Genomic DNA, 10,775 nt, shown 5'->3' with positions numbered 1-10,775 from the left:
CTGCTGGTTGAAATCTGTAGGCTGCTCGCACAGCGTGCTGAATGATTTAAGCCTATTTTGCTCGCTCAAAACTATTTTTAGTTGCAAATGCGAGTGCCGTGACGGGCAGATTGCCACACTGCCGACATTTTACTCTGCCCATCACGGCACGCTGTTTGATTGCGTTATCAAAACACACCACTATTATTCGGCCTTGCTTTTTACTTATTCCACCGAATACCGAATGTGTGTTTTTTTGCAATATTCGGCCGAATACATTCAGTTATCGAATATTAGGTGCATCCCTACAAATCAATTAGGTTACACAAAGCGTAGTCATGTCAGAAGCTGGCGGTGTTGACTACACTTTACTGTAAGCCACCAGAGTAGAAGAAGAAGAGGTTGCGACCCGCATTTACGATGAAATACAGAGAGACGTCCTCAGCAATTTGTTTTTAGTAAGTTTTAATTGTTCTCTCATGTCAACTAGTATTTGGCCATGTTTCATGCTGTCTGGAGATGAAGACAACTTAACGCAATGATTTTTGTACGTAATTTTGTTGAGTTGCGACCTAGCAAGGTGCTCTGAGTATATTTAATTTAGGCTTTTATTTTGAAAGGTAAAAGCAGAAGGGGTGAAGCTGTGATGAGCTAAAGTGGGTTGCCATCTTGGTTCATGCTGGTTCAGACTATGTTTTCATTTAATTATCTACATACGTATAGATGCATCTTATAAACCTTGGCTACAATTCTTATGTATAAGAAGACACCGACAGTAGAAACAGCCGATCAGTCATTAATCAGAATTAAATGCTTTATTCAGCAGAGGCGTTTACATAACCCATTTATCGCATCAACTCTTTTTCAGCAAAAGTGAAAAACACCTCAAGTAAGAGGACGTTTTATTAGATTTGCCTTTTCCAAACAGCTTTTCTTATGCAATATTATAAAATGTGCTTTTAGAAACACAGCTACATCAATGTTGTGTTTACAGCTTCTTTTATTTCCCACAAGTGGTAAAAAAGATCAATAATGGTGCTTTAAGTTTTATGTCAGAAAGAAAGCAATACTTGAGTTTGAAATTAGGGTACATACAAGAAAGTACTTATTTAGCCTGAGTACTTACAGCCAGGAGTATCTGCAGCGAGGAGTGAGCCACCTCTATGAACTGGAAATCCATCAGACAGCCGGATATAGATATATATCGGTGGTCCTCGGGCGCCCAGGAGGGAGGTGGAGTGATGGGTGTCACCCTGCACCCCGGGCCGTTCTCCATCCACCAGGAGCGATGCATGGACAGGTTGAACGTCAGGACAAGGTCAGAGTCCTGGCAAGAAAGAGTCAGAGAGACAGACAGATGGAGTTGAGTTACATCATCAGACACGAGGCAGCAGCAGACTAAATGTCAGGGCAGGTTATAACCGAGATTTAATTAAAACCAAACTGTTTGTCATATTGAGGTCTGAGAGATAGATAGGGAGGAGAGGAGGAGAGGAGGAGAGGAGAGGAGGAGAGGGTTCGGCGGGGGCTAAAAATAGATCTCTGATTTATAATTCCGATGATCTGGGATCACTCAGATTAGATCTGAATCATGCACAGGCGGGGTTAAGATAAGGACAATAAGGGAGGGAGAGGGAACAATGATGGGAGGAGGCCGGAGAAAGGAGAGAGAAAGGAAAAGATGGAGGCTGAGAGAAGCTCAGTTTTGTTTTGGTTCCTTCATGCACCAAAAGCTCTTAGTGAGAAATCGAGAGAAAGGCTTTGTGTTGTGGTGTCACGGGAGGGTCAGTAACTAAAACGCTACTGTTTCACTTTCAGGCAACACAGCTATGATTTCCTCTCCTGGTTTATTTCTCCTTAAGAAGCACAATCCCAAAAGTATGGACGCCATTAAAAAATGACAGGCACATTAATGTGAATGTGGCACAATAACTGAGGAGGTTTACAGCCACTTCAGCAACATGACAATACGAATAGCAGCGTCTTTGGTCCAGACTGAAATATCTCGACAAATGCTGGATGGACTGCCATGAAACTCTGAGATAACATTGTGTCTTTCTTTGTCGTTCTGTGTCACTCCATAGTCGTTTTGGCTCTCCTTGTGACTTTTTTGTGTCTTTTTGTGGTCTTTCTGCGTCTCTTTGTGGTCATTTCGAGTGTCCTCCTGGTTGGTTCTTGTACCATGAAGCTTTGTCGAGACATTCAAAGTCCCCAGAGGATGAGTCTGACTGATGTGATCTCCTGCCTTCTGCTCATTCGCCATCATGAGATGGACATTTTCACTTTTATGTGATATTGTGGAGGATTGCCATGAAGTTGGAACACATATTCAGCGGATAAATCCGAACAAGTTTGGGGATCGTCCAACTTCTCATCTAGCGCCACCAGCAAGAAGTTTTCGACTGTGCTGTGAAAGATGTCAACATCACATTGACTCTGGGGACACAAAGCAGACCCGTCCCAGAAGACCTGAGAGGTCTGGTTGGTTCATACGTGGCAGAAGGTCAGAAATGCATTTGGGCTCTAAACTATTAAGTGCTTTGTAAACCAACAGCAGCATTTTGAAGTCGACTCTGACAGACAGGAAGTCAGTGTAAAGACCTCAGATCTGGAGTGATGTGATTCTTTGTTGGTCTTAGTGAGGACTCGAGCAGCTGCCGTCTAATTGATTTTTGAGGGAGATCCGTAAGGACCCTGTTACAGTAGTAAAGTCTACTCAAGACAAAAAAATTGACAAATTTTTCCAGATCCTGTTGATATGTTAATAAGTAGGCTGACTTTGTAATTGTCTTGTGGCTGTTGAAGTTCAGCTCTGAGTCCATGACTGCATCAAGATTTATGGCTAGTGGTTTTTAACATTGCCAAGTGAAGCTGAGCACTTTTGACTTTTCTTCATTCCTCCTTGGCTCCAAAAACTATTACCTCAGTTTTTTCTTCGTTCAGTTAAAGAAAAATTTGGCACATCCAGCTGATTTGTTCATTGCACTCAGTCAGCACTTCTATTGGAACTAGACGAGACTAGGGATATGTTGTTAGGTTAGCGTGGAAGAATGAAATGGCTGGAGATAGATTATAACGCTGTAATCAAGCGGTCGATTAGTTAAAAATCTATGCAGTGTTTTTGAGAAAGTATCACAAAGCATAATATCAAGTATCAATCAAGTGTATCAATATTTTCTTACACTAATATATTACACTACTCTACATATATAGACGCACATATAATGCATACATATATCTATATATATATATATATATATATATATATATATATAGATAGATAGATATAGATATAGATATAGATATGTATGCATTTTTTTGAGTCACCTCACATTTAAGCCCGCAGCAGAGGTAGTAACAACACCGAATCAATGTCTGCGTAAGAAAAGACAGCCAACAGGATGGAACTGGTGTGACATTTTGATGACGTATAATGTGTGCAACCCACTATTGGGAGATTTTAAAGGCAGCTAGCAGCAGTTAGCAGCTAACTTGAAGAAGAACTGCGGCTGAAAATGGCAACAAATTGGGGCTCGTTACCTCCGAGCAGAGGACGAGATCAGCTGCCGTAAAACAGAGATGATAAATGGTCGTTACTGCCATGTTAATGCCATTGTTGTTGTCTGGAAAGTGTTGCCGATGCATAACATTGTATGTCACATAGGGTTGGGTCGGTATGAGAAAAAAAAAAAACTGTCCGGTTTTTGTAAAAAACCACAGCAAGTCGGTAATACCGGATTTTCGCCACTTGGGGGCGCAATTGACTCATTTAAAATAAAAAACGACCTTAGGACAACAGAGTGACAGTAACAAGTTGTTTCTTTTATTCCTTACAAATAAATTTTGCAGCTTACTCAATCAGTGCAAACAAGGGTTGCCTCCTTCGTCTGGCTCAAAGCCAAAGTGTTGCCATAGTGGTGCATTCTTTGATTTCTTCGAGACTAAATTGTCCGCCATTATCGACTCCCCGTCACTATTAAACAAACTCCAGGCTACAGTAGAGGCGCAGTCCTAGCTCAGTCCCCGCCCCACACCCCTCTCTCTCCTGCTTGCTGTGCGCTTGGTGAAGAGGCAGACACAGGTGCTCACAGACTCGGGCGTACTATAAGCAGAGCGGACTCCGTGTAAAAATGTCCATGAAAAATCCCCGCAATGTGAAAAATACATGCCGAACAGTCTTTTGTGTGACACTGGTGCGCGGAGCGGAGTCCGCGCAGTCGTGCTTTGCACGCACAGGGCTTGCGGACGTCCACTTTTACCGGGCGGACCTCCGCGTACGTTCTGCCCGAGTATGCGGTCCGGTCGGTCGGTCTCAAAAAATAAAACCCGGTCCAAGACGGAGTACCGGACCGAATTGGTATTACCGAGAACCGACCCAACCCTAATGTCACACTAGAGGCCAACGCTGTTACACATCACGCCCCTTGCACCTCTTTTGCTTCTATAATGCCACCATGCTGTCTAAAATCACAGACTGGGGCGCCATAATGCCTTTGTTGGCTCTGTGTAAAAAAGGTTGTGTAATGAAGAGTCTTCATTGCAGCCCTGTGGTGTTACCTCTGTGTAGAAAAGGCTATTGATTGATTGTTTTGTTTATGAACAGATACCTCTCAAACTTTCCATGAGCTCAGCTGTACTTTGTGTTTAGAGCTAATTAAAATGTTAGCATGCTAACTTGGACATGAAATGGTAAACATTACCAGCTAAACAACAGCACTCTGAGCGTGTTAGCATGCTGACATTAGCATTTAGCTCAAAGCCCTGCTGTGTCTGAGCAAAGCCTCCCAGAGCCGCTGGTGTAGCTGTGGACTCTCAGTCTTGTTGTTCTACAGATACAGAGACATTGTCTTCTCTTTGTTTGCTCAGCTTGTCCACCACAGCATGAGCAGTCTCATCACTGGCAGAGATAACTTAAAACAACAGCCAGAAGCTGCAAAGAACAGCACAACTGACGACGAATAAATAAACAAACATTTTGGGTCCCTCGTCGTTTGGGTTCTACTTCACAGCGACACACACTGAGAGCCAACATAGCAGTAGCCCCTGCAGTTTGAGTGTGCAGTCCGGCGTCTGCTTTGGCTCCTCTACAATCCTTTTAATTCTAAAAGCCCCAAAGACGCACAATAAATCAGTTATGATCGTCGTCTTGGTTTAAATAATGCAAATATTAACGAGTCCACTTAGCAAGGAGAGATATAGATCACTCCACAGATGGCCATGCAAACCACACTGACACACACTAACACACACAAACACACACATCACACACTTTTTTCTCTTTGCCATTAGTCTAATGAAAAGCCCTAATGCTCTTTAAAAGCATGCTGAAAGCAAAAATGATTTTCATTTCATTTGCTAATTTTCTCAGCGGTGATACATCTTTTTACCAAGATATCAAAAAAATTACAGAACTTTGATTTCCTTGTGTTCGTCTATTAAAAAAAACAGTTACTTTAGTTCCCTGGTGAGTGTGTACCCTTGGTGCTTGTTCCTGCTGTGTCATTGTTATGGTGGATTAACGATTAATGTAAAACCAATAACAGCATCACAGGACATTTCCATAGGGATTCAAGGGCGGATCATGAGACAGTGGGCCCCTGGGCAAAGATATGCAAAGGTCCCCACCACCTCTCCAACATGGCGGCAAGACACACAGACTTTGTGGTGGTTTTGGGTTTCTTTGTAGTTGTTATGTGTCTTTTTATAGTTGTTTGGGTAATTTTGTGTCTGTCTGAGATAGTTTTAAGTCTTTCTTGGTTGTTTTTGTCTTGCTTTGTAGAAGTCATTTTTTTATCTCCTTATGGTTGTTTTGTGTCTCTTTGTAGCAGTTGTAGTCATTTTAGTCACTTAGTAATTTTGTGTCTCTGTGTGTTGCTTTGTGGCTTTGTGTAGTCATTAGGGTCTTTTTTAAGTGATTTTGTGTCTCTGAGGTAATTTTGTGTCTCATTGTGATTTTTCGTGTCTTTTTGTAGGTGTTTGGGTCTGTTTAAGGTAATGTTATGTTTTTTTCTTTTTTGGGGGTCGCTTCGTAGTCATTTTGTGTCTCCCTATGGTTTGTCTGTGTCTTTTTATAGTTGTTTGGGTCTTTATGAGGACATATTTTGTCTCTTTGAGATAATGTTGTGTCTTTCTTGGTCGTTTTGTGTCGCTTTGTGTTTTTTTGTATCTCTTTGTAGCTGTATGGGTCTCTTTAAGGTTATTTTATATTTCATTTTTGGTCTTTTTGTGTCCCTGTGTCGTAATTTTGTGTCTCCTAATTGTTGTTTTGTGTCTTTTGACATAATGTCTCTTGAGATAATGTGTCACCTTACAGTCAATTTGTGTCTCTTTTTGATCGTCCTGTGTCGTCTTGTAATTGTTTTGACAATTTTTATAGTTATTTTGTGTCTCTTTGCAGGTCCTTGCACCTCTTTGTGGTCATTTCAAGTCTCTTCCTGTTGCTACTTGTTAATTTCAGTGACATTTTGCAAGTGACACTTTGAGCCCCTAGGCCTGTGCCTGGAAGGACTGTTCAGTAATCCACCCATGCTGGGATTATCACATTTAACAACTCCAATATAGTGGAATGAGGAGGTAAAATAGTCCTATAAAGGTTGGAAAGTTTACAGTGCTTCATCAGGAAACACTTTTTCACCAGCAGGATTTAATGTGACTTATTCTAGTGAAGACCACAAATGGCAGCTCTTTAAAGAGAGCCGAAGGAATTCAGTTCTTACATCAATATTATCTGTTTTAATGCTGTATACTCCACTACGTCTTTATCTTTACCTTTCCTTCCACCACATCCATACTTAACTCTGTCACCACCCTCCACATTGTTCTTTCTCTTACTTAATTTTTTCCCGCTCTCCTCTCTATTAATTCTCACCGTGGTCTCTTTCTTCTCTTTCCCCCTCCCCTTTTTCTCCCCTCCTTTTCTTCCTTGGCCTCTCTCTATTTCAGCGTAATGAGTAAATGCCTCATTAGCGCAGAGCTCTGATTAATGCCATCTCCCCTTGTTGTGCTCCTCTTTTTAATGAGTAAAATCTCTCTAAACTTCTCTCTTGCTCCCTCTCTGCCGTCCCTCTCCCTCCCTCTGTCTCTTACTGTCACTGCCATGCTCCAAATCTTTCCCCCTTTTTTTTTGTACTTCTTCACCTCTTTTCTTTCCTGCTCCTCTCACTCACTGCACTCTCTCTCTCTCTGGTAAATGGGGTTGGGAGGGAGGCAATAATTATTTCAGTACAGTCTCTATCAGTGCTTTTCTAATGAGCCTCTCGAACAAACACACACACATAAACAAAAAAGTAATTATCAGCGAAAAGATGAATTTGGCAAAATGTCATCAAGGCCAAGCAGGATGCACCGCTGCTAATTCTGCAGAATGCTCTCACGTTGTGAAAAGAGACATAACGTGAAGAACATTGTTTTGGGGAAGTTTTGCAGAATATTGGAACAAAATAAGCTGCAACTTAATTCAACTCGAGAAAAGACAAATCAGCATTAATTAATTCAAATGTAGCTTTGTTGGAACAGATTCAATTTGAGTGCTTTAAAGGAATCTTTTGACATGTTCAGAAATTTTCTGTCTTCGCTGTTGCGGCGCACGGGTTTCCGCAACCAACCAATCACAGCTGGCAGATATCTTTCTCTTCTTCAGTAAATATCAGTCTGTGATAAACACGGAAAAGAAGTTGATCATGTTAGTGCAGGGCTGCTCAGAGCTTTACATCTGTCCCACAGACGATAGGCCTACACACTTATAAACAGCTCCTGGAAGAAGATCAGCTCTGCACTCAGGATTTCAGATACATAGGCTGTGATACGGTGCTTGTTAAGGTTTCTTAGCTACCTCAGACGCAACCTGCCGCTGCACTAGTGTGTAGCCTCTGATTTCCAGGGCTGGTACCTGCGGTTATTCCACAGGCTAGTTAATAACATGTCGGGCAGGAAATCCAAAGTGTGGGATCATTTTGAGAAGGTGAAGGACGAACCCAAGGTGATATGTAAACTCATCTTCATTGGTCGACTACAAACATGACGTATCATCTGAAACATGGAAGTAGCTACATGCCCATTAGCCCACAGCGTCATTAACAGGCGGCTCGCTCAGTGTGTGACGTGCACTTGTAGATAAAATATAGGCCTATATTAATGAAGGTTCATTAGTACGGTTTTGTATTTCTCTGTAATGTAGCACAGTGTTAACAATGTTACTGATACTATTCTTTCTCTCACCTTCAACTCAAACCACCAAAATACATCATTTAATCATTAAATTAATATCATAAACTTGCGGGCGACTAGTCGACTAATGGCCCTAAATGATGACTTTTGGTCGACTAGGAAAATTCTTGGTCCAGGGCTGCCCTAGTAAAAAGTGACGTTAACTTCTATCAAAATGATTTCATTTAATATTTTCTACTTTTACTAAAGTATAGCCTTGAGTACTTCATCCACCACTGCTTCATATTTAGCACACCAACATGAGAGTGGTATAAATCGTTTTATCTCTCTGCAAAAATGCAAATAATCATATTTCCTAAAATGCCTACTGCTTTAAATTCAGTTGCACCTGTATTAAACCGTGTCAAGGTGATGTCATGTTGTCTAAATGGTTTCACTTAGCCACATTAATATGGAACAAACCACATCTCAAAACAAACGAGACCTAAGGAGGCACCTCTCTGATTTCCTCTTCCATTCGGCGAGGATCCTGTGCAGGAGTTCACTGAGGTTACAGGGTCTGTGAGGATCCTGTGCAGGAGTTCACTGAGGTTACAGGGTCTGTAATAAAGCCTGGAACCATACTAATAAAAAAACTGCATTATCTCCTTTCTATTCATCCGGCAGCAGCGAGGCGCGACAACAAGCCTCTACCACCACACACGAAAAAAAATTCATATTATAAAATACATTCGAAATTAAGCCCATTTTTCCAAAGTACGTATTGTACCAGCGTTCGCAGATACTGCTTTTGTAAAGACAATTTATCCAAATATGAACTGTTTTAGTGTTCACCACCTGCACAAAGGATGTGGAGGCTAAACTCAAATTATTTCACGCTCACCAGTGGAATACAAAACAATTAAATTGCAGCTGTGTGCTGGCATTGATGAATTGATTTTATATGGTGGAATTTATTTAGCATTGCAGCATTTAACCCACCGCCATGATGAAGCCATAGCTCCGAAATAATCTTGAGATATTAATCTGCCCGGTGATGAATGGGCTGTTTGGCTTGCAACCTCAAATAAAAAATATTGACTAAGCTCGTATTAGTAAATCTAGCTGTGTGTGTGTGTGTGTGTGTGTGTGTGTGTGTGTGTGAGGTCCTTAGTGAGCTCCATCTCTGACTGTTTGTCTCTCCACATATTTCCTGCCCTGTTTCAGGGTTTCTTCCCTCTGTCTCCTATTATCCCTCCTTCTCTATCCCTCACACAGACACACACACACAACACACACAGACACACACACACACACACACACACACACACACACACACACACACACACACACACACACACACACACAGAGTCTATAATTTCCACTGTGCTAGCTGAGGATCATGCACTCAGGCTCTCAGGTCTTTGTCTCTGACTGTGGGCAAGTGACGCTTCATCGAACCACATCTGTTTTGCTCTCTCTCCTCCTCTTCCTCTCCTCCTCTTCCTCTTTCTCTCCATTTCCCCTCAATTTCCCACTTCTGTGTTTTCCTTTGTCTTACACTCCCAGGAGATGGAGGGATTGAGAGGGAAAGGCCACTAAATGGTATTTCCCCTGATGCCATTTTAACGCTACCTGGAGCGACATTTAAGAGCAGTTGAACAATTAAAATAAAAACCAGGGGGCTTTGGTCAACCTCGGTCGACTGATGTTCTTCCTTCATTTCAACCAATCAATTGGCTGATGGGATAAATAAAATCTGCACATTCACTCTAGATTCACTAAATCAACCAAGAGTGCACTTGACCTTGTAGCCGTGTCCACCAAAGCACTTGTTTCCTGAGGCTGGCCTTTTATTTTTAAATCTTTGCAATGGGAGTGCTCAGTGCTGTGTGCTACAAGCACCAGCAGCGTGACCAGGCAGGAGTGTCTATACCAGTGGTTCCCAACTGGTGGGTCGCAAGTCCATTCTGAATGAACAGCAAGTGACTTACAAACATGTCAAGTTTGTAAAAAAAATACACTTTATTTCTAAGTGCGGTGAATTTCCGGCATCTTGAAGTGCCGTTTCCCGCATGATTAAATCATTGTACCACCGTTAGCAAAAGCTTGCTAAAGCCTGTGGTGCGCTTGCTCTCTGGGCCCAGTGATGTGATGCGTTTTACCCAGGCAGAGAAACTTTTGTGGCTTCATGCGCCACAGAGCACCTTTTATAGGAATGTACAGGGCCCCGCCTCCGACACTGTATCCAGTTTTCTTTATACCTCCATGGTCCTCTCTCCCTATGTGCTTTAGCCTTCCTTTTATCCAGAGAAAGTACTCTACCTTGTGGCGATATTTTTACTTCCACGTCATAGCAGCCAGACGTAACCAAAGAGTCTCAAAGACATCTCGACTGAAAAAATGCTGCAACTCCAAAGTGCCCAGCTGGGTGTTTTAGAAAAAGTACTTGGTGTGTCAGGCTGGTAAAAACCTGGTTGAACCACAGACTGGCCAATCATAACGTAGCATCGGGCCGGCTCAGACCAGGGTCCAACAACAACACAGCTGTGCTCCATTGACTCTAATGCAGTCGTTTCAGATTTCCTTCATTTTCAGGCTGGTTTTGTGGATTTGGAGCTAAATGTTGCGCCTGGGGCACGTCGTGTATT

General features: G+C 42.1%; 1 protein-coding gene across 1 annotated transcript in view; it reads right to left on the bottom strand.

Annotated features, from left to right (window-relative positions):
- Nucleotides 1–981: 981 nt before the first annotated feature.
- The window catches only part of LOC126398535 (sodium/potassium-transporting ATPase subunit beta-1-interacting protein 2-like), a 94,179-nt gene continuing 84,385 nt past the window's right edge, over nt 982–10,775 (bottom strand). Inside the window, exon 4 of the mRNA XM_050057963.1 lies at nt 982–1,306. Within this exon, the coding sequence (XP_049913920.1) occupies nt 1,085–1,306 (222 nt within the window). The 3' untranslated portion in view covers nt 982–1,084. The remainder of the gene's footprint in view (nt 1,307–10,775) is intronic.

This window comes from Epinephelus moara, chromosome 12, assembly GCF_006386435.1.
Source record: "Epinephelus moara isolate mb chromosome 12, YSFRI_EMoa_1.0, whole genome shotgun sequence".
In the NCBI taxonomy this organism is placed as follows: Eukaryota; Metazoa; Chordata; class Actinopteri; order Perciformes; family Serranidae; genus Epinephelus; species Epinephelus moara.
The sequence above is the reverse complement of the archived record's forward strand: the minus strand, read 5'-3'. Positions and strand labels throughout refer to the sequence as shown.